Below are 26634 nucleotides of genomic sequence, written 5' to 3'. Positions count from 1 at the left end.
GGCTGTGGCTTTGTCAAAAAGTGCAAGACAGACATAGACAGACATAGACAAATACAGTATTGTATAGTGGTCAGTATTCTGCATTGTGGCCACAGCAACCCTGGTTCAAATCCAGGTCACGGCACCAAAGATGTAACCCTGTCTTTCAGGTGGTGAGCCCCAGTAAGGTCTCCGTGTTGTGTTCGGTGATGTGTACAGGGCCGGGAAGACAGACAGGGAACAGGACTCCAGGTGGCTGGGCCTTGAACACTTACATTGTTAGTGGGAATAGAGGTACGGCTGGGGGTTGTGGGGACATGATCGGTTGCTGGCGGGGTGAGTACACTAGGAGGGAAAAAAGGACCCCTCCAGTGGTCCGTGCAGGCTGTTTACTTAAGGGGGGCATGGTGTTCGATGTGACATCTTTGGTGCCGTGACCCGGATGGTGGTTTACAACAGGATGAGCAGACGATCTGTAGACTGTATACACCCCCATTGGCTGTATCCTCAACGTTCAGGTTTGTTTTTTGTTTTTGTGTGTGTTCTTTGGATTGATTAATGCATTAGATTTCCAAGCAGAGAAAAATGAAAGAAAAATACCATTTCTATTGTCAACATGTAATTTTATTATAAATACATAAAAGTCTCTTGCTATTTAACTACTTCTGTACTCACCCTTCTCAACCCCCCACCACATTTCAATAGCCCATGTTTGAGAGAGAAGGCAATTTGAAGTAGTTTATTCATGTAAAAATAGCCCTTAACTCCACTAGACCTTCAATTATGACACAATGCATGTGCAACAAGACAAATATTTATGGTCTCCCCCTTTCAGATGAGTAAACGGAGGGGGGAGTTGCATATTCTCTTACACTACCTCTGTTCCTTCTCCTCAAAATAATAATGCAAGGACATTTCTCAAGGTCAGCAGTGCTTTCAGTTTCAAACATGTCCTCCTTTCTGCTTAAACAGTTCATCCTCAATAATTCACCAGTTAAAACTTAATTAAAAAAAAAAGTTATCTCCAGGCACCATTACAACATATATATATATATATGCAATTTCACACACTTAACACTGGCCACGTGTGGATTGGGCAGATCAATTCAGGTGCAGTTCAATAAGAGACTGGGTGCAAATGTGAAGGGGTGTAAAAACTGTTGTCTCTGAAGTCCCACATACTAAAGGAATGTCGGCTTCAGCGACACTTCCCGCACCATGGCACATCCTTTGACGGTTTTCACTGAGGTGACGAGTGGTTGACGGGTCAGAGATTGAGCTCAAGTTTAATCTTTATGCGTTAAATCCCAGTGACAGTGACAGGCCAGGATGAGTGATGGTTCAGCGTTTGTTTGGTTTTTTTTTGGGGGGGGGGGGGGGGTTGCAGGGTCGTCGTCAGTCTCCAGCAGGGTGCAGTTCAAAACCCCCTACTCTGCCTTGTCCATTTCAGTCAAAACAGAGTAACACACCTTCTGAATCAGCAGACCCGATTTGGCTGAAAAGGTCAGAGAGAGGGCAAAAGAGGTTAAGCCTTTAATATCAGGACAATGTGAGGTGACTAGCTATACTGTTGAACCGCATCCTTTCCTGGATTTAGCCTTGTGCATTGCTTATTTAAAGGAAAAATTCGCCCGAGAGCAAGAAGTTTAACTCCTGTCTATGTGCTATCGAACCCCATCAGCGTGTATTGGAGTTAAGAAAGTCCCATATTTGCACATTAGGTTTAGGGTGGTGTGTTATCAGTCGAATGTGAAAAAATGGCATCGGTTTGAGTAATTAACTATGAACCTTCCACTATAAATATATCTAATGATATAGCTGTATCTAATTAGACCATGTCTTTCTGATCGTTTTTTTTTTTTTTTTAATTTTGAGATACTTTATTGATCCCTGCGAGGAAAATATGCTCTGCATTTAACCCATCCTAGCTGCATCCTCATTAAGAAATTTTAAACTCTAAATATATAAATCGGCTAGGAGCAGTGGGCAGCTGCTGTGCAGCAGCCGGGGACAGACTCCAGTTCGTCTTTCCGTTGCCTCGGTCAAGGGCACAGGCAGGAGTACTAACCCTAAAATGCATGTCTTTTTGATGGTGGGGGAAACCGTAGCACCCAGAGAAACCCCCGCAGACATGGGGAGAACATGCAAACTCCACACAGAGGACGACCTGGGATGACCCCCAAGGTTGGACAACCGTGAGGTTCGAACCCAGGTCCTTCTTGTTGTGAGGCGACAGCGCTAACCACTGGGCCACCGTGCTGCCCCGTTCATCAAGACATTTTAAACTCTAAATATATAAATCAGCACTTTTTGATAACACATATTAGTTTTCAACCCAGATTGTATTCCGGCAACCTCCTCACCAATGAACTTTCGTAGCCACATGGGTCTCTTGTGGGCGGGAGTGTAGCAGCAGAGGAAGTAAACGGGCACTCCTGATAGGGCGATTCCGATGCCAATCAGAGAGTTGATGGTGTCACTGTACAGGGGTACTACCACCAGGAAGATGGTGAGGATGCAGAAGACGATGGGATAGAAGAGACTCAGCTGAGGAAAGCAAAGAGGCGAAAGAAACAATATTGCACATTATTGTGGAAAATGAAAGGTCACAAATACAACAAGGGTAAAAGAGCACTTCATGAATCATTAAATGGTTTAAATGAAAGTCTCTTCAGTCATGTTTTTGTGATGGATTAATGTTAGGGTTCCATCTGACTGGTTAAATGAGTCGCCTTCTAATGTGGTTCAGACAATCTGACACAAATTATGTCCAGGATTATAGATTTTTCCAAAAAACAGTTTTTTATTTTTCCATCAGGAATAGTTTTTAAATACAAAAACCAAAACGCTCAAAAATACAAATTCATAATGCTGAGATGGAGGGACTTGACAATATCTTGCATAACCTCCACCACAAATTGAGCCTTCTAATTCCAAGTTCATTAACTGGCGGTCGTGTTTTTACCTTAACAGATACGCTGAATGGATTGAAAACTGCAAAGGTCCCGCTTTAGGTTATCGCTCAGCAAAAAAAAGTGTCCTTGTTCTGTGTTGCGGTGAAACTATATTGTACCTTTAGGGGTCTGTGTCTGTCTGGCTGCTTCCAGCGCAGGTAGAGTTGTCCCATGATGGACAGACCCACAAAGAACCAGTAGCTGAAGCTGTAGTAGTTAATTAATCTGAAGATGTCCTCTACACACAGGTAGATCAGGGCCATGATGCCCTGCACGGACAGAGAAAAAGAAGGACGTGAGCGCGAGACAAACAGAGGAATGGCTCGGGTGGAGACACGGCAATCTGTAGGTCTAAAGCATGGTTTAAAAAAAACGTTTAAAAAATTTCTCTTAAAATTAAAAAAAAGTTAAAAACTTCAAAAAACTAAAAACTTTAAAAAAAAACTAAAAACTTTAAAAAACTCATCACAACTTTCCAGAGACTACGATGACAACTTGAAAGTAAAGCAAAGACTATAGAATAGACCGACAATAAAATAAGAGGGGAAGGAAAACGATGACATAACAAAATGAGGACTGAATGAAAAGAACATGAAGAGGTAGTACTTGATGAGAAGGTAAAGTTCATGAAGAGTTTATAAATGGTTACTAATTAACTTTATTAATGTTAGCCTGTTCATTAATGCAGTAAAAAGGTGTTATAAGATGCAGTAAGTAGTAATAAAATATAACACACTTGGGTTGCCAGGTTGGATGCCCTCATTTTATCAACACAAGAGTTTCAATAGACATTCTCCCTGAAACTACGTGATTAGACAAAGACAGCCGAACCACCAAACAGTATCTAACTGTAACCCCCACCCGAAACTACCTACCTAAATTAACCCTAAACCAAACCACTACCTACCTAACATTAACCCTAAACCAAACCACTACCTACCTAACATTAACCCCTAAACCAAACCACTACCTACCTAACATTAACCCTAAACCAAACCACTACCTATGTAACATTAGCCCTAAACCAAACCACTACCTACCTAACATTAACCCTAAACCAAACCACTACCTACCTAACATTAACCCTAAACCAAACCACTATCTACCTAACATTAACCCTAAACCAAACCACTACCTACCTAACATTAACCCTAAACCAAACCACTACCTACCTAACATTAATCCCTAAACCAAACCACTACCTACCTAACATTAACCCCTAAACCAAACCACTACCTATGTAACATTAGCCCTAAACTAAACCACTACCTACCTAACATTAACCCTAAACCAAACCACTACCTACCTAACATTAACCCTAAACCAAACCACCCCTACCTAACATTAACCCCTAAACAAAACCACTACCTACCTAACATTAACCCTAAACCAAACCACTACCTATGTAACATTAGCCCTAAACTAAACCACCTGCTAACCTCAATCCTTAACTTTACAACCAAATAACATCAACCCTTAAATTTAACTGTGGCCTAACCTTAACCCTAAATTTAACTACTGTAACTGTAGCTGCTGTTGCTAATGTGTGAAACTCATTCATTCATTCATCATCAGCCGCTTCTCCGGGGTCGGTTCGCAGAGGCAGCAAGCTAAGTAGGGCACTCCAGACGTCCCTCTCTTCAGCAACACCCTCCAGCTCCTCCTGGGGGATCCCAAGGCGTTCCCAGGCCAGAATGAACATGTAGTCCCTCCAGCGACCCCCTCCCCGGGGTCTCCCCCCAGTTGGAGGTGCCCGGTAAACCTCCAAAGGAAGGCGCCCAGGAGGCATCCTAATCAGATGCCCGAACCACCTCAACTGGCTCCTTTCGACGTGAAGGAGCAGCGCCTCTACTCCGAGCTCCCTCCGGGTGTCCCAGCTCCTCACCCTATCTCTAAGGCTGAGCCCAGACTCTCTACGGAGGAAACTCATTTCAGCCGCTTGTATCCGCGATCTCACCCTTTCCGTCACTACCCAAAGCTCATGACCATAGGTGAGGGCTGGAACGAAGATTGACTGGTAAATTGAGAGCTTTGCCTTCCGGCTCAGCTCCCTCTTCACCACAACGGTCCAGTACAACGTCCGCATTACTGCTGATGCTGCACCAATCCGCCTGCCAGTCTCCCGCTCCGTCCTACCCTCGCTCATGAACAAGACCCCGAGATACTTGAACTCCTTCACTTGAGGCAACAACTCATCCCCAACTCGGAGGGAGCAGTCCACCATTTTCTGGTAGAGAACCATGGCCTCAGGCTTGGAGGTGCTGACTCTCACATGGCTCCAACCATTTCACACTCAGCTGCAAACCGCCCCAGTGCGCGCTGGAGGTCACGCTCTGAAGAAGCCAACAAAACCACATCATCTGCAAAGAGCAGAGATGCATTTCTGAGGTTCCCAAAATGGACGTGTGAAAATCGAGTTTTGCATTTGCACAACATTTCCAACTCGTGTTATTTGTGACTCAGCAGTCCTTGCCAGTCTCGTGGTTTTTGGGGGAACGCCTGTGGAGCCTCTGTCGTATCGATAAAATGCGGGCTCCCAATCTGGCAATCCAAAAAACTATTTCTATTGATGCGTCATCGCAACTTATTACCGATTCATAATGCGTTAACGAATGAATTATTAGCGATTAACTTGTTGGTAACCACTTGTAGACCCTTTATAAAGTATGCCTTATTGTCAAATGGTACCTATAGACTGATCACCCTGTTAACCAAAAACAACACAGCCAGGCATGCAGAGTGCGTTTATAGGGAAGTGTGACTGACGTTGAAGAGCAGGGCGGGAATGGGGGTGTAGTGGGTCACATGGATCATGCACAGGTAGTCTGGCAGGTGGCCCTCTCTGGAGCCCACGAAGAACAGCCTTTTGAGACAAAAGAATATGGCACGGTGTGACGATGAGGCAGAGGAAACATGCAGCGGACATCCTTTGTCAGTATGGCTTCATGACGTGTAGTTGAGCACCGACGGAGCGGTTATTACGCTTTCCACTCAACAGCAGCACATCGTTCTGACAATGCGAGCGAAAAATCAACGGCGCAAAACTGTACTGAAGTGGCTGCGTCCCTCACCTGGACGAAGCCAAGATGGAGGCGTTGAGTCCCCCGAAACAGGAGAGAGCTACAGCAAGAGGAATGGTCCAATTCAAGACTCCAAATACCTGGTCAGCAAATGTCTAGGAGAGAGGGAGAGAGACAGATGAGACAGAGAGACGTCTTTGATTGACAGCCTAACGCAGTATTTACAATGCAGGCTCCATGAAGAAATCATGGGAGTTTGATGAGGCTGTCCACACGCTGTTTTCGTCTTTACGTGGGGAAGGTCAGATCTGTGCAGAGTCTGCTAAAGTGGGTGCCTCTAGCACTGAATGTGAACGAGGACCTTGTCCATAGAAATGCAGTCTACTAGTGATGTATACAAGTGAAGTTTTGCACGGATGACTTTAAAGGTTTTCTCACTTGCATTGCCTGACACACTGTCTACATTCTCAAAACTATGTGTCGTCCCTGCAACATATACTTCATATCCATCCATCTGTTATCCAAACCACTTATCCTATGTAGGGCCATGGGAAGCTGGAGCCTATCCCAGCAGTCACTGGGCGGCAGGTGGGGAGACGCCCTGGACAGGCCGCCAGTCCATCACAGAGCCGACACACATTCACACCTAGGGACAATTTAGTACGGCCGATTCACCTGACCTACGTGTCTTTGGGCTGTGGGAGGAAACCGGAGCCCCTGGAGGAAACCCACACAGACACGGGGAGAACACGCAAACTCCACACAGAGGACGACCCGGGACGACCCCCAAGGTTGGACTTACCCCGGGGCTCGAACCCAGGACCTTCTCGCTGTGAGGCGACTGTGCTAACCACTGTGCCACTGTGTCGCTGCTCCACCCCCTCTGCCGATCCGAGGAGGGCTGCAGACTACCACATGCCTCCTCCCATACACGTGGAGTCGCCAGCTGCTTCTTTTCACCTGACAGTGAGGAGTTTCACCAGGGGGACGTAGCGCCTGGGAGGATCACGCTATTCCCCCCAGTTCCCCCTCCCCCCTGAACAGGAGCCCCGACCGACCAGAGGAGGCGCTAGTGCAGCGACCAGGGCACGTACCCAAATCCGGCTCCCCACCCGCAGACACGGCCTACGGTGTCTGCAGGGAGGCCCGACCAAGCCAGAGGTAACACGGGGATTCGAACCGGCGATCCCTGTGTTGGCAGGCAACGGAATAGACCGCTACGCTACCTGGACGCCCTTCCCATCCATTTTTTAGTAGCCAAACATACTTCATTGATTGTATGTGTCAACTGTTAAGGCATTTGTGTTTACAGGGTGGCAAAAATGATCCACATCTGCATTTTGTGTGAAAGCCTCCAGAAACTGTAACAGCACAAGTGAGTCAACGGTGTGGGGCGTTGACGATGTAGATGGTCATTTGAGTATTGCATTCAGGCAAAGTCAGCACAACTGTAATTACATTCAGCGGTCAGGTATTCCTGCCGCCTCACCAGACGGTTTCAGACCCATGATCAGATTAAAAAAGGCCTGGCTATTGTAGTGGATGGGCTGCTCTATGGCATACTAATCTGCCCATTTCAATTGGCAATAGCCTGAGTTAAGCGTGTGTGTCCCATGTGGTATATGACAACTGACATTATAAAATACAAAAAGATAACCCAAATAAAACATTGTCAAGGAGGAAAAGTAATTGTTTCACTCAAGCTGCTTACCACCGCCACAGCATCGCTGTTCAGGATTGCAGGGATAGGGAGGACGGTGTAGTAGGCCACGTTGGTCAGAATGTAGATCACGGTCACTATGGGCATGGAAATGGCAATGGCCAGCGGGAGGTTCCTGCAGTTCACACAGACAAACACCAGGGGGAGATGGAGGCGAGGGGAAGGTTTACTCGGGACGGAGAGACTGATGGGAGAGAAGTGAGGCGCTCGTGTGTCTCAGATGCAGGGGTTTCCTCCTCCATTGTGTCTGGGTGAAGATCTGAAGAGGGTGAGGTGGAGACAGGACGGGGGAATGGGCCGAGGTGGGGCTGTTTGTCACCTAATCTGCCTGAGAACTCTGGGAGAGGCTTGTGATCCAATCACATGTCTCGTCTGGCTTCATTTGATCAGGTTTTGGCTGTGCGAATCAAAGCAAAAGGCTAAAACGCACGCGCGCACGCGCGCGCGTACGTACACACACTCACACACATGCCAAAGACTCGGGTATACACTGAAAATTAACACACACACACGCGTGGTTTGTTTATAAAACCTCCTTGAAGCAAAAAAAATATTCAGTCAAAATCCTACTTTCCTAACCCCAAAACCTTGACCTCTGGGGGTTAACCTTAACCCTGAGCCCAATTCTAATGCCTAACTTTAAAACTACCCATATGCCTGGTCAGAACTGCCACCTTAGCCGTAACCGCCAGCCCAGAAATAGCCCCGTAGGTAGGCCGTTTGTGATTTTACTTCCGATGACCTCACGGTCTCGTTTCTGACACCAATGTAGCGAATTCGGGAGGCAGTCTGAGAGACCGTCGGCACAGCCGGGACGCGAACCCGTGTCTCCCATTCCGCAAGCGACAACGTTAACCAGTCGACTAAAGGGTCCGACCCGTTAGTCAAGGACCAACGTGTCTACTCATCCATGCACGTTACAATATATAAGAAAGTCAGAGGCTTCCAATCAACATCGCCTGAACATGATCGTGCGTGCGTGGTTGTGTTTTTTTTCCTTCTTTTTGTTTTTGTTTGTGTGTTCTTTCAAAGTTAATTTCCACCTGGAGGGGGAAAAAACTTGTCAGACTGGTCAGACGTATCTCCCAATAATGGATTTCCACAGGACAGCATATTTTGCCGAGATGGCGTGCGGTGTGGCCCTAATAACTGTGTGTGTCCATTTATCCCTCGCTGCAGTCGGCACTGTCGTTCATTTGGACCCGATGAGGCAAAAACACAAACCAGGCAGCCCACAGCACAACACGCCTGAACACGACCGTGGACGCCTTCGGTACCTTTGCTACAAGTTTGTTTTGTTTTAGAAAGCTGATGCAGCTCCTGTCAACACATCTGTAGCCACTTCCTCGAAACTACGTCAGCAACGCAACGAGCGGCCAAACGGCCGGAAGTCATTCACTTCCGATGGTCTCTGGGCGAAACCGGGCGGGGAGAGGCGGCGACTCGCCTGGCGACATGAAAAAGGTGGGCAAAATTCAATTTTATGTAAATGAGCTCGGCAGAGTCGATCGACGGCAAGACAGATGTATTCCTCTTATATTCTTCCGGTGTGAAACTGTGTCTTATACTTTCGTTCCTATTAGTGTAACCGGTTATTTTCTTGCCCGGTGCGGGATTCGATACGGGTATACTGCGCCACAAGGCGACGTCACTAATCGCTCGGCTAAAGGGTCAGACCCCGTTAGCTAGGGGCTAACGTGTCTTATTAGTAGTTTACATTAGCATTTGAGTTCCCATAGGAATTCACCGTGCTTGTTGCAGGTCTGCAGAATACGGTGCACCCACAAGGATCTCCCGTGGCGCTGTTTCCGCGCCTGGATTGCGAATGCCTACCTGCGGCCCATGGTGAAACGGTAGAGGCCGGTGGCCACTCTTTCAAGGGTGAGGAGGTGCACATCCTTGATAGCGAGAAACGCTGGTTTGAACGGGGAGTCAGAAGCCATCTATGTGAAGAGGGAACGACCATGGGGGGGGGGGGAGTACTGTAGCGAATTCAGGGGGCAGCGAGGGCTAGCGAGTCTACACATCCGTGGTCGTTACAGTACATCTGTCGAGATCTTACAATGTTATCCAAAGGAGTTGAATCAAGTGCAACTGGACTATATGATGTGGTGGAAGCCATGTCCAGTCAGTCAACGACGTTTTTTATTCTGTGGTCTCAATACAAACGCAGTAACACAACGGCAAAGTTACAGTGCCGCCTAGCAGTCACACTGAGTAATGCTCTTCTTATTCAAATACACCACAGTATATATCCGTGAAGACGTTTCGCCTCTCACCCAAGAGGCTTCCTCAGTGTCTACTTATCCAGAGGGCGAGCGAGCTTGTGTGTGTGTGTGTGTGTGTGTGTGTGTGTGTGTGTGTGTGTGTGTGTGTGTGTGTGTGTGTGTGTGTGTGTGTGTGTGTGTGTGTGTGTGTGTGTGTGTGTGTGTGTGTTGTGTCCTCACCTCTCGGGGTCCTGGATTTCCTCCGTGACGAAGTTGAGGGTGTCCCATCCAGAGTAGGAGAACAGGGCGGAGTATAGGGCCAGAGCGAGGCCGCCCGGGTCTTTGGATGAGCCTTCAAACAGGCCCTCGAAATTCTGAGTCTGACCTTAAAGCGACATTGTGTAAATATTTTTTAATAAGTCATTACAATCCGGAGTGTGTACACAACAAATTGGGACCGATGGCACCTCAATACACAACTTAATTCAACCGCTATCGCCTCCCATGGTCTGGTATGACACGCCCCGGTATTGTCGGCAGCCGTACCAACATCTACCCTGGCTCTGCCAAATGGCGGAAGCTAAGAAAGTATGGGCTTGGCTAGTGCTTGGATGGAAGACCTTCGGGGGGGTGGGGGAAAAATTTGCCGTCGGAAGTGGTGTTGGTGGACCACTAAGGGGGAGTCTTTTGTCTGGGCCCCAATAAAAACAACAAATATCAAGCCCCAGTGTCGGGGACACTGTGCTGTAGGAGACGCCGCCCTTTTGGATGAGACGTTAAACTGAGGTCCTGACTCACTGTGGTCATTAAAGATCCCATGGCACTTATCGCAAAGAGTAGGGGGTTTCCCGGTGTCCTGGTAAAATTCCCGACCTGTCTCTCTCCATCTGGCCACCTAATCATCCCCGCCATGTAATTGGCTCAACGATTCCTCCCTGTCCACCCCAAGCTGATGTGTGGTGAGCGTTCTGGCGTGAAATGGCTGCCGTGCATCACACAGGTGGGTGCTACACATTGGTGGTGGTTGAAGTGAGTTACCCCCTTCCATGTGAAGCGCTTTAGGTGTCTAGAAAAGCGCTATATGATGATGATGATTATTATTATTATTACCAGCAAACGAGACATGAGCCTTTATTCGCGCACAGGAAGTGACGCTGGCTACGATGGGGGATGAAAATGAACCACGGACTTTAGATGGGGTTTTTTCTTGAGCTTGGCTTATTGGTGACAGAGGTCGCAGCAAAATATGTCAGGTCCATTGCTGAGAGGGGAACCTGGCCTCTATGACCCTGCGGTATATCAGCACAGCCAAGTGTCTAATAATACCACCTTTCATTATCTCTTTTGGTCGCTCGTTCCGTCCGCAGCTAATCTCACATGCCGCTGGGCCTGTCAGCCTGAGATATTTTGCGCACAGTTATGACTGTATCGCCAGCCTCTCGTGGTTACGGTGATTCAAACCCTTTGAAAAACCCGTTTTATACCACAATCGAGTGCAAACTCCTCGGCTGGTTTGTCGCCGAAGTCCGGTCACCGGGGAAGGGGAGATACGCCTGGCGGAGATCTGCACTCTAGACCAGTGTTTCTCAACCGGGGGTCCGCGGACCCCTAGTGGTCCGTGGTGTAATTGCAAGGGGTCCGTGAAAATAAAATATCTTTAAAAAAAAGATCCTATGACATTTATAGAAACAGGATTATTTTACTCAAATGTGACTGAGACCTTTATCTACCTAAACTATAAAGGGTGACAGGACTTTTTTCTCTAATTACATCTGTTTCACAAGTGTAATTTATTGCATTTTAATAAGAGATCTCGCTCCCGTTTGCATTGTTAAAAGTTACTGCATAAAAATTCTGTTGTTACATATATCTGAAAGTTACTGAATACATATTCTGTTTTGTTACATATATCTGAAAGTTACTGAATACATATTCTGTTTTGTTACATATATCTGAAAGTTACTGAATACATATTCTGTTTTGTTAACCATATCTAAGTTACAACTGAAAGCTCTTATTTTTGCCCCAAAGAGTGAATAAATGCTATAATGCAATTTAAAATGCAGTTTCTACTGTTTCTACAAATTGCAACCCCCTCCCTCAAGATCAGGTGGAGGGGTCCTCAGGTTAGATCAAAAATACGCAGGGGGTCCAGGACCCCAAAAAGGTTGAGAACCACTGCTCTAGTTCCATTATGAAATGGTGAATTTACTTGACATGAGAAATTACAAGCATATCCGAGAGCTACGGGCTAAAGATTGTTAAGAGAGTGCCAGACTTTAGAAAAACAGAAGAGAGATACATTTGATATACGCTACCTTGTCCAATTTTAACCAAGCCACTGATGATAACCGCAATGAGAGCGATGACCTTCGCATAGGTGAATAAGTCCTGGACTCTGGTGCCCCACTTCACATAGGCACAGTTTATAAACGTCAGCAGACCTGGAGGAAGACCAAAGTGAGATTACACACCGTCGTCTAGAAACAGATCTGTATTGATTTATTACATGAATAATAATCATATCCAGTGGCGCCCCCAGAAATTTTTCATAGGGGGGGGGGGCCAGATGGGGCCACTGAAAATCTTGGGGTGGCACACCAAAACCAAAAGCCATGACCGAATTTCGGGAATTCTATGATGCTGTTGTAGTATACTGTATAGCCTAGTGGAAAACTGTCAATATGAGAGTTAAGAAAAATATACATTATTGATTTAAATGAACAGCACCTAATGCAAAATATCAGATAGAAGCATATTATGCATAATCAGAAGCATATTCTGCATATGCGACTCGTGGCTGGGGGGGGCCAGGGATAGTATCAGGGTGGCCGTGGCCACCCCTGGCCACCCCTTGGGGGCGCCACTGATCATATCAGTCATCTGTGTACCCAGGTGAGAATGTATGAATGTGCAGCACATGTGATGCTGCAGTCACATGGATTCAGGCAGACGGCGACACCTTGTGGACAGCACGGGAAAAACAAACAGTCCGACGGAATGGCGGGACGGCGAAACAAACACGCATAGTACTTTAATGTTTCACTTGCAAAATCGGAGACAAGAGTTGGTTTCTCGTACAAACCGGTTTATTAAACCTCTCCTACCGCGCCGAGGAAACACCAAGAGATGCGGCAACGTGTCGCTCAAGAACAAACAGCGAAGACACGAAAAAAACTACCGCCTTTGAAAAACACAACAGAACCAATAAGCGCCCAGCAGGCCAGCCCCGCCCCCTCGCTCCACCAATCACGGACACGCATACTGGCCGACATAACATGCATTCGCGTGATTGGCGAGAGCAGGGAGGCGCTAGACCGACACCCTAATCCAGAGCTCCCAAATGTACAAGGTCGCGACAGTGTGTTGCTATGGTGACGTCGTATTGTTTACAATGAATGGAATAAAATATATTAAAGACAATTATTTCGTGTCTATTATTTTATGTAATTATTCTAGTAATGCATGAAGCTATAAAATTCAGCTTTTTCTTAATATTCTATTGCAAACTTAATATTAATGTTAAATTCCCTCCAAAACACAAGTTTTGGAGGGAATGTTTTCTCCTTGCGCGCGGGGGGGGGCTACGCAACATCCGGTTGTAAATTCCGTCGCGGTGGACGGCGAAAAACGTTTTTAACTTTGGACGGCAATGCCAATGCCACCTACCTTTACCGTCGCCGGTATTCTCTGCCGCCCTCACCTCATTTTACCGTCCTGCTCTCGCCCATTAAAATCAGTCCACTGTCTGCCTCGATCCATGTGACCGCAGCGTAACGCAGAATGTCTGTGAATGTTCTCATTCATCCAGGTCGTGGTTATCCAAAAGAATTGAATCGAGGGCAACTGGACTTGGTTTATATATATATATATATATATATATATATATATATATATATATATATATATATATATATATATATATATATATAATTGATTTATCTATCTATCTATCTATCTATCTATCTATCTATCTATCTATCTATCTATCTATCTATCTATCTATCTATCTATCTATCTATCTATCTATTTAAACCAAGTCCGATTCAACGCATAACGCAGAATGTATTGGGGTATACTTGTGTTTTAATAGTCAGACAGTGAAAACAGCTTTCATCAAGCAGGAGAATAAAGACTAATTTACCAACTACACACACGCACACGCACACGCTAAGCAAGTGCTACCAGGAGAATATCTGATTCAGCGGCACTTTCAAAGAACGACTGGCACTTGCTTAGCGTGTGTGTGTGTGTGTGCGTGTGTGTGCGTGTGTGTGTGTGAGCATGTTTCCGTGTGTGGATTCTGCCTGGTCTAAGGAAATGGTGTTGCTGACTCATGCAGACGGGCCAGATAGGTTGTTTTTCATACAAGGAAAACAGCTGAGTGCAGCAAATATAAACCCGACGCGCGCGCGCGCGCGCAGACACACAACCGCGCGCGCGCGCGCGAGGGACCAAGAGCATACCGCCTGGCGGAGATAATAAAATGACCACTTTCCCACCCACGTTTGCTCAAGGTCACTATTTTCTGTCATGGCCAAAGACACGGATTTGTAAAGCGGGGGGTCCCCTCCCACCCTACTGACACACTTGACTAAAAGTCAAGAGTACAAAAACAAAAAAACAAAAGCGGCTTGTTGTTCCCATGTGCTCCCTAAAACGGCCATCCGCGCTGCTGGTGTCCAGAAAACATGTTTTTCTGCTTCTCTCACTTCTTGGCTTATCTGTCTTTCTGTGGACTCTTATCAGTCCATAAAGATACTACATGGCGGTACGGTAGTAACACAAACAGGATGTTGGTCCTGTTTGAGACATCCAACGCCCCTCCATGTTTACACCTGTGGAATCTGACATAATGGAAAGGCTGTTGCGCAGCATTGTTACAGTACAACATGTGCTATCTGAATAAAGGCTGAATCGACTGATTTATGCTAATCAGCTGCGGTGCAATATTGATGGGTTGGGTACATTTTATAGGACTGCTGCATGCACTTTTGTATAAAAAAAAACAATCTAGCCAATATTATATATGAATTCTGTCAATCTTAATCTTATGATTTATTTTATCTAAATGTGAATTTTCACACCTGAGCTGCAAATTGTGACTCAGCTCATTGCAGCGCTTCATTAAAATCTCTCAGATGTTGTTGGACGTTTCCGTGTGAAAACGCTGACGAGACCTAACTTATCTACCAAAGCACTGACCTCAGTTCATATTGTCACCCACTTCATGTGTGTGTGTGTGCGTGTGTGTGTGTGCTGCTACTCAAGGACTCCTCAAGTCGTCTTGTGGCGCAACACACAGCAACCGCCTCCTGACAGCCTTTAAAGGATCATTCCGGGTTTGTTTTTTTTTTTTGCACAGCCCGGGCTCTTATTTTGATAGGTTGTGCCATCGTGCGTGTCAGTTATGGTATTGTAACCGGTTATTTTCTTGCCCGGTGCGGGATTCGATACGGGGTGTACTGCACCACAAGGCGACGTCACTAACCGCTCGGCTAAAGGGTCGGAACCCGTTAGCCAGGGGCTAATGTGTCTTATTAGTAGTTTACAGTCGTCACCCTCCCCGGAAGCGCGCCCTCGCGCTTTGTTCTTCCCGCGCTCCGAAGAGACTTCTGAGGATCTGCACACTTCCGGATCCCACCAATGTAACCGGTTATTTTCTTGCCCGGTGCGGGATTCGATACGCGGTGTACTGCACCACAAGGCGACCTCACTAACCGCTCGGCTAAAGGGTCAGACCCGTTAGCTAGCTAGGGGCTAACGTGTCTTATTAGTAGTTTACAGTATCGTTTTACTCACCGGCTTCATGTCATGACTGGTACACACGATGGATAAAAAACCCCATGAATGTAAGACCCGGGTTGTAAAACAACGGCGTTATCCTTTAAAGAAGAGCCCAAAACAGGATTACATCACTTCCCTCTCTCCTCCACCTCGACCACCAACCTCAACATCACCCCCACCAACACCGCCACCACGTCAGCCACAACACGGCGGATGTGATTCTAAACATTCTTCCTCCCTGTTCCGCTGTGACAGGTAGCGGATCATAACAAGCCGTCTGTCCGCGGGGAGTCCGTCCAAACGCAACAGATGGGGCGGCGAGGACGGGCCGGGAGCGGTGGAGGAGCAGAGCTCGCCACACAGAAGAGGAGGTGTGGTGTGTTGACAGTGGAAGACGAGAAGGGTGGGATGTGTGAGATCAGGTTTAGGAGGCTGACTGGATGGATGGACGGCTGCTGTGAGGAAAAACGTTTTGTGATCCCCCCCCCTCCCCCAGTTTTTCAGCTTCCATCTATCCGCGAGTGAGTCTGCCATCACAGGCGAACCACTTACAACGGCACAAAATACCCCGCTGGAAGTCTTTGTCTGCATCGGTGCAGCCATATTGAATATTGCAGCGAATTCAGGGAGCAGCCGGGACGCGAACGGGCGACTACGCTAACCAGTCAACTAAAGGGTCCGACCCGTTAGCCAAGGGCTAGCGAGTCTACTCATCCGTGGTCGTTACACTACCCCCCTCCTTGGGGAAAGGCGTCCCCGCGCCTCAGCATACTAGCTCCCTCACGCCTCTGGGCGCACGCGCTTCCCATGGCCTCACGCTCTCACCATCCCACTTCTGACACCGATCTAGCTCGTTCAGGGGGCAGTCGGGAACCGCCGCAGCCGGGACGCGAACCCGGGTCTCCCGCACTACGGGCGACTACGTTAACCAGTGAGCGCAGTCGCCTGTGGTGCGGGCGACCCGGGTTCGCGTCCCGGCTGCGGCAGTTCCCGCCTGCCCCCCCAATTCGCTACATAGGGCTGCAACTAACGATTATTTTCGCAATTGGATTGATGTTCTAGTCTGATAAAAGGGGTTTTACCGTTCAGGTCAGAGTCTTACTGCAACCAGGACCTTTCACTCGCCGCTATCAGCAGTTAGCCCTCCTTAAAGCACAGCTTATCTGTCAATGGAGTCTATGTTCAAGTGTGCACGCGCACACACACACACACACACACGCACCGTTGGCGGGTTGGCCGATGAATGAGTAATATTTATTACTAACTGCCACGGGAGAGGTTGGACGGGGTTGCTGTAGCCTGAAATGTCAGCATTTATCCGAGTCTGTATGAGGCTGACGGGCTCCTTTGATAATCTTCCTCTGCTCCGCGGGGGTTGTTCTTCTGTCTGGTTTAGTGCCGGTGGAATTTCATTGCTCTGTTGTGGAGTTCTTGTTCAGCTACCTCGCTGTTTTCTTCTGTGGAGATGTCGCCCATATGCTTGTTACTTTGATTTATTCTGGTTGTCGGTTTTGCCCCCCCTCCCCCCTCCTCCCTCCTCTCTCTCTCTTGCACGGCCATTTACTTCCAGGTTCCCCCGGGAGGCTGGATTTTGTCCAAGTTACATGAGGGCAAATTCTTCTTCTCCTGCCACGTCTTCACCTCGTGTTCCTCGCTGCGGTATTACCGTGTGATGAGGGGGGCAACATGCCGAACCGAGTCGCTGACGAATAACGGGTTCCGGTTCTGATTCACGTTCTACAATTCACGACGGCTTCCTATTCATCGGCGACGTTGAAGTATTCAAGAAAAAACCCATCAGCCAAATTCTCACTAGCATATCAGTCCCCCCCCCCCCCTTTCTTGAAAGACCCGATGACACGTCAGACCGGTGTCACGTAGAAAGTGGTACCGATCTGAGGAACCACCTGAGTGCGCGTGGAGAGTCGAGAAGGAGCATTTCCCTAAACCCGCCAAGAGGGTTTGGTAAGCTGAGTTTAAGTGTGCGAACCCTTTGAGACCATCCTTGTATATTAATAGTAGTGTAACGACCACGGGTGTGTAGACTCGCTAGCCCTTGGCTAACGGGTCGGACCCTTTAGTTGACTGGTTAGAGCAGTCGCCCGGGGTGCGGGGGACCCGGGTTCGCGTCCCGGCTGCCCACTGAATCCGCACTGGTGTCAGAAGTGGGAGGGTGAGGCTGTTGGAAGCGCGCTTTCCTTTACTCTCCGCGGCTGGTGCAGCAAACGTGTCTGTCAGTAAACCGCAGTTCCTCTTTCAGATAATGACAGTGTGTCTCTGCGGATGACTCGGACCGCTTTTCACTTCTCCGTTTCAAACTGAGTCAGACTCTTCTGCTCACGTGTTGAGGCTTTTTCACCCTCCACCCAGCCGTATCTATCTATCTATCTATCCATCTATCTATCTATCTATCTATCTATCTATCTATCTATCTATCTATCTATCTATCTATCTATCTATCTATCTATCTATCTATCTATCTATCTATCTATCTATCTATCTATCTATCTATCTATCTATCTATCTATCTATCTATCTATCTATCTATCTATCTATCTATCTATCTATCTATCTATCTATCTATCTATCTATCTATCTATCTATCTATCTATCTATCTGTCTATCTATCGGTCTATCTATCTGTCTATCTATCCGTCTATCTATCCGTCTATCTATCCATCTATCTATCCATCTATCTATCTATCTATCTATCTATCTATCTATCTATCCATCTATCTATCTATCTATCTATCTATCTATCTATCTATCTATCTATCTATCTATCTATCTATCTATCTATCTATCTATCTATCTATCTATCTATCTATCTATCTATCTATCTATCTATCTATCTATCTATCTATCTATCTATCTATCTATCTATCTATCTATCCATCCATCCATCCATCCATCCGTCTGTCTGTCTCCCTCTCTCACACAGACAGACACAGTGTTGTCCTCCTGTATTTGTGAGGGTCCTCATTGACTTCAATGAACACCAAGCTTAAAGGGAACGATCACAGTCGTCAGCATGTTCATATTGACCTCACTTCTTCAAGGGCCACTTTTAGGGTTAGGCCGGGGGGGGTTAGGGTTAAGGTTAACCAGGTAGTTCTGATGGTCAAAGGACAATCAGTATTGTCAGCCTTCAGCCTAAACCAAAGTCTTAACCCTAAAACTTGGCCCTTGAAGAAGTGAGGACCGATGAAATTTGTCACCACATGGCACAAAGGTTCTCACTTTCCTATATTTGTGGGGGCTCGTCGTCTCCTCAAATATAGGGGTACAATGTACACACACACACACACACACACACACACACACACACTTACATATGCATGCAGCAGCCAGCAGCCTGTTGCCCAGGTAGGGTGCCACACAGGTGGGGAAGACGGGCTGGACCATGTAGTTGGAGAAGGTGATGGCGATGACCGCCTGGCTGGTGGGCTCTATGATCAGCAGAGACGTCCACAGACGGATGAAAGCCAGGAAGCCACCGAAGGCCTCCAGGATGTAGGCGTAGGAGGCCCCCGACTTGGTGATGGTGGTCCCCAGCTCGGCATAGCACAGCGCCCCGAAGACAGAGAAGATCCCCCCAATGGTCCACACCACCAGCGACAGCCCGTAGGAGGCGCTGTGGATCAGCACGCCTTTGGGGGAGACGAAGATCCCCGAGCCGATCATGTTCCCCACAATGAGGCACACCCCGTTCAGCAGCGAGATCTCCTTCTTGAGCTTCATGGATTCATCCGACTGTTCCAGTTTCGCCGGCGGAGGGCCGCCGTTGGTCGCCTTGTGCGTGGGGGCGGGGCTGTGGGACGCCATTGGTTGCACGCGGGCGGCTGGCCAAAAGAGGACTCGGGGATGTGCGAGAGGCTGTCGGTTGGAGGAGATTTCAGCCGCTGGTGTGGGGTTTCTCCTATTCGATGTGAGGAGGAAGGATCAAATGTTTCTGCAGCTAAGGACCCTCCGGTGACATCTGTGGGAGCAAGATGGAGGAGGAGGCGGTTACCATGGGCGGCATACCTACGTGTAGCAACGCAGTTGTTTCGTGAGCAATTAAACAATTTGGTATTCTGTTCTCCGCTGGCTTTTCAATGACAGGCCAAACTAATAAATGTCTACGTGTCACAGACGTTAACATGGAAACAAGTGCACAATAATATGCAAACAGGTGCGCACACACGCGCACGTTGAAACACGGTGTGCCCGCTGTTGGGGTTGAGAGCAATTTGAGAGGTATTAGGCAACCCAGCAAATGGCCTTTTAAGGTTGAGTGTATTGACAGAGTGAGGAAGAGAGGCGACCACGCAGTGGATCTGAAAATGCTGTGTCTTCATTTGTGACCATTAAGTCCCTGTGCCGTCTTCAGGCCTCGCTCACGCTAACAGTTCTCCCTCACACACACACACACACACACACACTCACACACACACACACACACACACACTTGCACATAGAATTTGAGTCACAGCCACCCATCCATCCATACACACACACACATACACACACACACAGAGTTTATAAGCTGTCAGCATGGTGACCCATCACATGTCACCACCCTCGGTATGTATGTAGTAAGTGTAAAGATGAGCATGACGCGAGGGGCGACTTATTCTCAGACAAGACCCGGTGAAAAACCCCAGACCCGTGAATACATAGCCACACACCCTGAATCGCCACATGGTTTTTGCGAGGATTTGAAGGAGAACGAGGGCGCCTCATCAAAGCCCATATCGGACTTGTGTTAGTGTTCACCTTGAGGATGCAAAAAAAAAAAAAAGTACTGGAAATCCTGCTGACATGAGGAAATAACTTGTGAGCAGCAGAACAGAACAGGGTCCGGTCCAACAGCCGCCAACATTGATTTAGACGATGGTTAAATGAGGGCCTCCAGCAGGCCGGCCTCAGACCGAGATAGAGAGAACAGAGGAACGGATGGATCTGGAAATTGATCCAACAAGGAATGATGGGAATTAACGAGTGATACAGTTAGACGGAGATACAAAGAGAAGGCGAGCGAGAGAGATGGAGAAATAAAACGAGATGGGCATTCATTTATGTGAAGAATCTGTTTATTTACGATGGAATCCATTTTTATTTCATCTTATTCCACTTCTATTTCCTGTATGTTCAAATCTATGCTTTGGCAATATGTTCACATGTGTGTCCTGCCAGTAAAGCTCGCTGGGTTGAGCTGAGCTGAACTGAACTGGACTGAGCTGAGCTGAGCTGAGCTGAGCTGGACTGAGCTGAACCGAACTGAATTGAACTGAGCTGAACTGAGCTGAGCTGAGCTGAGCTGAGCTGAGCTGAACTGAATTGAACTGAGCTGAACTGAGCTGAGCTGGACTGAGCTGAATTGAACTGAGCTGAACTGAGCTGAGCTGGACTGAGCTGAAATGAACTGAGCTGAAATGAACTGAACTGGACTGAGCTGAGCTGAGCTGAGCTGGATTGAGCTGAAATGAACTGAACTGGACTGAGCTGAGCTGAGCTGAGCTGGACTGAGCTGAAATGAACTGAACTGGACTGAGCTGAGCTGAGCTGAGCTGGATTGAGCTGAAATGAACTGAACTGGACTGAGCTGAGCTGAGCTGAGCTGAGCTGAGCTGAGCTGAGCTGAGCTGAGCTGAGCTGAACTGAACCGAACTGAACTGAACTGAACTGAGCTGAACTGAGCTGAGCTGAACTGGACTGAGCTGAACTGAACTGAACCGAAGTGAATTGAACTGAGCTGAACTGAGCTGAGCTGAGCTGAGCTGAACTGAACTTGACTGCTTCCGATGTGGGAAGATGGCGGCGCGAATTCACATTTGCGGCGGCCTCAACCAGTACCGTCGATGCAGTGTCTCTGTCCACGTCTGCGTCTAAGTTTTTGTCTTCGTTTGTTGGCTGGGAGAGCTGGCGCTGGATCGGCTAGCCTGCTGCACTGTGGGCCCAGGGACCGCGGCCTTTCCCACCGAGGGTTGGTCTGACAGGATGCGGACGCGGGGCAGGCTAAGCTAACTGCTAGCCCACGCAGACCGGCAGTTCGGATAACATCGAGGGCGGTCTGGCGGAGGCCTCACCTGGCGCTGACCGTGTTTGGCTGGGAGAGCTGCCACTGGATCGGCTGGGAGGGCTTAATCTGCTTCGTCCTGTTGCTACTGGGACCACGGCCTCTGCCTGGAGCTGCGCCCGCGGAGGAATCACGGAGGGCGGTCTGACAGGTAATCGGGCCAGGCTAGGCTAACTGCTAGCTCATGCAGACATCCTGACTGGTGTTGGTTCCCTTGGACAGTGATTTTTTTTAAAAATTTTTTTATATATGCATTAGTTTGAATATGTGTGTTCTTGTCGTTCTTGAATGTGATTTTGTGTGTATGTTGCACTGCTGTGAGCTGGGGGAAAACTGCATTTCGTTTCCTTTCATGTGCGCAAGTACATGAGGTGAAATGACAAAGTGTTCCTGATTCCTGAACTGAGCTGAGCTTGAACTGAACTGAACTGAAATGAGCTGAACTGAACTGAGCTGAACTGATGTGAAGTGAACTGAGCTGAACTCAACTCAACTGAGCTGAACTGATTTGTACTGAGCTGAGCTGAACTGATTTGAACTGAGCTGAACTGATTTGAACTGAGCTGAGCTGAACTGAAATGAGCTGAACTGAACTGAGCTGAACTGATTTGAAGTGAACTGAGCTGAACTCAACTCAACTCAACTCAACTGAGCTGAACTGATTTGAACCGATTTGTACGAACTGAGCTGAACTCAACTCAACTGAGCTGAACTGATTTGTACTGAACTGAGCTGAACTGATTTGAACTGAGCTGAGCTGAGCTGAACTGAAATGAGCTGAACTGAACTGAGCTGAACTGATTTGAAGTGAACTGAGCTGAACTCAACTCAACTCAACTGAGCTGAACTGATTTGAACTGAGCTGAGCTGAGCTGAACTGAAATGAGCTGAACTGAACTGAGCTGAACTGATTTGAAGTGAACTGAGCTGAACTCAACTCAACTCAACTGAGCTGAACTGATTTGAACTGAGCTGAGCTGAGCTGAGCTGAACTCAACTCAACTGAGCTGAACTGATTTGTACTGAACTGAGCTGAACTCAACTCAACTGAGCTGAACTGATTTGTACTGAACTGAGCTGAACTGAGCTGAACTCAACTCAACTGAGCTGAACTGATTTGTACTGAACTGAGCTGAACTGAACGGAGGAGAGCTGAGAGAGAGAGAGAAAGATGAGAGAAATAGAGACAGGAGACAGAAATTAAGAAGTGAAAACTTGAGAGAGATTGAGAGAGAGAGAGTGGGGGAGAGAGAGATAGCAAAATATGAATTGAAATAGTTTTATCAAGGTAGACATGATAAAATACAATGTCTATTGACCAGGATTAAATCTATTGCACCACAGGCTGAGCCAGGAAACATGGACGCGAAGCGGAGGGCAGACGCAGAAACGTGCACATCCATCAGGTGGAGACACGGGGGGGGGGGGGGGCGAGAGACGGGCGGTGGTGCATGGCGGAGGAGCGGGAAAGTAGATGGAGCGTCCCTGCACGTGATCAAAAGCATGCCAGAGATATTAAGAAAAGGGCGCGGCACCCGGTGGGTGAGTGCAAGGTCCAAACCCCGCTGATAAGTACAAGTCCTTCTGATCCACTCAAGGTTACAGGCTGTCCCCTCCACCCAGCCTTAGAGATGAGCATATAGTACATATCGCTTTCCCCTGGTATACAGGCTTAAGACGCCCGGAGATATAATGCCACGCTTGTTTGAATAGCTCTGTGTGTTTAATATCCTTGTCCTGTTTGCTATTTGTCCAGCTACTGACGCTCATTGTTGAGTCTCGGAACAGCAAATCAGCGAAACGATTTTGTTCAAATAGAAGAAAACGCAAATTAGATTCGTTATGTAATTAGTGTGTCGCGCGCTACAACAGCTGGGCTTGTTATATTAGCGCGACATCTTCAATCTATTGTAGCGAATTCGGGGTTGGGGGGGGCAGCCGGGGAACCGCCACGGCCGGGACGCGAACCCGGGTCTCCGGCATGAACGGGCGACAATACGTTAACCAGTCGACTAAAGCGTCCGACCCGTCGACCAAGGGCTAGCGAGTCTGGTCGTTCGTCAGGTGTACTGGATGGGTCACAGTAAACCCATTAATCAGATGTCAGCATAAACCCACCTTCTAAAATGCAGAATCGAAAACCTGCCGTGGAAAACGGGGCGCGCGCGGCGCGTCGCGATGTCCCCGCGCGCGGCGCGTCGCGATGTCCCCGCGCGCGCCCCGTTTAAAGCCACAGCCTCGTAAACACGCCGCGCCACGTCTCCATTCATGAAGAGCAGTGACTTTTCAATACGTCTCAAGGTCACTATTTCCTACAATTCCCAGAGAGCCTTTGTAAAAGAAAAGAAAAAAAACAGAAGGGGGCATCAGATATCTGATGTAGACCTAAGGTCATTAGTTACAAACAGCCTACAGGTATACTGGTGGAACTCGTGCGATCAGATAGGAATGCCATTGGAAGTTAATAAATAATGATTTGACCCGGACACGTGTTGTAAGCAGACAGTAACTTGCTCGTATCCCACCACACTAAAACTAGCACCCAGGCCCACGCTTAAAACAACAACAACAACAACAACAACAGTCAAACACACCGTTTAGTGTAAATTCACTGGCTTGTCTGCAGACATCACGTGTTGCAGACATCAGTTTAACTCGTAGACAACTATTTGATCCCGTTGATGATGCCCTTCCCCAAAGCACCGCTGATGAAAGCTGCATATAAAATGACCATCAACACAATGCAAAGCGCCATTGTATTCTGCGCCTGTGTTGATTTGTGTCCCCGGAAGAGAGAAAAAAATCAACACGTGTTATTTCTGTGGTGAATAGGAGTTTTGAAGCCCCTCTTTTCTGCCATCCACCTAAGACGGCTGCCATGCACTCACCAATAATCACATTTACCTCCAACGACTTACAGCAACATTTCATTTATTTTAAATAGAGCAATTACTGCTGCTGCTGCTATTGATTCTCGTGTCTTGTAGTTGGTGCGCTTGTACCTCCTGCAGGGGACTGCAGATGTTAAAACGAGCATATCTGACCGGTGCATTTCCTACAGTGTGCATGGTTCCTGTTAAACAACCAAGACGCACACTTCAGACCTGACTAATGACTTGCGCAGTTAGGCGGGAGTGTCATAAGAATGTAATTACCAGTGGTTTGAAATTAGCCTCACTTACTAAAACCAGGGACAACATATCCACACACACACACACACAAAACAATCAGAAGTCCCACCAGAAGTCCTGGAATACGTGATTAGCTATACTCGTAAATTAGTCTCACCTTCTCCAGACGCACTTCAGGTTGAGTTTGACGCACTTGGCGGCAGCAGCAGCAGCAGCAGAAGAAGAAGACGAAGTAGAAGAAGCAGAAGAAGAAGAGTGTGACGAGTTTATCTTGACGCGCACGACGAGGTCCGAGGAATACTTGTCACCTCTGTGTTTTAGTCACTCATCCTTTCTAAGCTGCCCTTCTTCATTGTGCGTGTTTTTGTTGTAAGTTCTCTCTCTCTCTCGCTCTCTCGCTCGCTCGCTCTCTCGCGCGCGCTCTCTCTCTCTCGCGCTCTCTCGGATGAGGGAGACTGTCCGGCGTCTCGCTGCGTTTTGACGCGCCGGCGCGCAGCGGGGACTGAACTCTGATCAGCTGATTCACTTCTGCTCCCAACGGCAGAGACGAGGAGGGGGTCGCGGAGGTGTTCAATTTCCTTCCGCTTGTGCTCATTGCGTGAGTTTCGGTGTGAAACGGTCGACTTTTTTTTTTTTTGGGGGGGGGGGGGTTTGTTTGTCCATCAAGTCAAGGACTCCATCATCCGGGATCTATAAAGCCCCGCTGTCGTGGACTTAAGAAGGAGTGAGATCTGTAGAGTTTCTAATTAGTTGGCTACTGTATACAAATGATATGCTAGGGTCGTTATGACCCCCCCCACCCCCACCCCCCACACCATGTTTGATCATTGCCTTCTCTACTAATCAGCCTTTGAGGTGTCGTGGGAATCGAAACCCATCTTTATGAATCATTCTGTGGAGGAGGAGGAGGAGGAGGAAGGTGATGAATGTACTTGTCATGGTAATCTGCAACATCGTCTCGCGCGGCACCGCGTTAGACCGCGTTACGCAAGACCGCAGGAGTGTGGTTTTGATTTCTCTTCTTCGTGGTTAACGTAGGGGCTGCAAACACCGAATAACGAGAGCAAGGAAGAGCATTTGATAACCACATAATGCTCCTTGATTGAATGATTATGGAACTCTATTGGACCACGGCGCCATCTTGTGGATTATTAGAGAAATGGGTGTAGTATTTGTAATTGTAAGATTTCCACATTCAACTGTCTGAAAACAACTAGACCTCCATCCATTATCCAAACCGCTTATCCTGCTCTCAGGGATGCTGGAGCCTATCCCGCAGTCATTGCGTGGCAGGTTGGGAGACACCCTGGACACGCCATCACACACACACACACACACACACACACACACACACACACACACACACACACACACACACACACACACACACACACACACACACACACACACACACACACACACACACACACACACACACAATTTAGTACGGCCGGTTCACCTGACCTACATGTCTTTGGACTGTGGGAGGAAACCGGAGATCCCCGGAGGAAACCCACACAGACACGGGGAGAACATACAAACTCCACACACAGGACCACCCGTGACGACCCCCAAGGTTGGACTACCCCGGGGCTCGAACCCAGGACCTTCTTGCTGTGAGACGACCGCGCTAAACACTGCGCCACCGTGCGTCACGACCAGACCTATGTTGCACCCCCCCCCCGAGTTGTGTACATACATTATCTCAAATGTTTCCAATAATGTTCAAACCCAGAAAAATGGAAAGTTCTGGAAAATCCGTTTTTATTGCCGGT

General features: G+C 47.8%; 1 protein-coding gene across 1 annotated transcript; it reads right to left on the bottom strand.

The window, feature by feature from the left end:
• Nucleotides 1–17: 17 nt before the first annotated feature.
• On the bottom strand, nt 18–25048 carry slc7a7 (solute carrier family 7 member 7). The gene is made up of 10 exons (XM_056299957.1): nt 25017–25048; nt 19000–19646; nt 12199–12324; nt 10121–10265; nt 7665–7788; nt 6005–6108; nt 5700–5796; nt 3053–3202; nt 2343–2526; nt 18–1474 (listed from the first exon to the last, which is right to left on the bottom strand). Exons 2-10 carry the CDS (start codon nt 19490–19492, stop codon nt 1407–1409), a joined length of 1491 nt encoding a protein of 496 aa, XP_056155932.1. The 5' UTR covers nt 19493–19646; nt 25017–25048; the 3' UTR covers nt 18–1406.
• Nucleotides 25049–26634: the final 1586 nt, after the last annotated feature.

Source organism: Lampris incognitus, chromosome 20 (genome assembly GCF_029633865.1).
Source record: "Lampris incognitus isolate fLamInc1 chromosome 20, fLamInc1.hap2, whole genome shotgun sequence".
Lineage (NCBI taxonomy): Eukaryota > Metazoa > Chordata > Actinopteri > Lampriformes > Lampridae > Lampris > Lampris incognitus.
The sequence above is the reverse complement of the archived record's forward strand: the minus strand, read 5'-3'. Positions and strand labels throughout refer to the sequence as shown.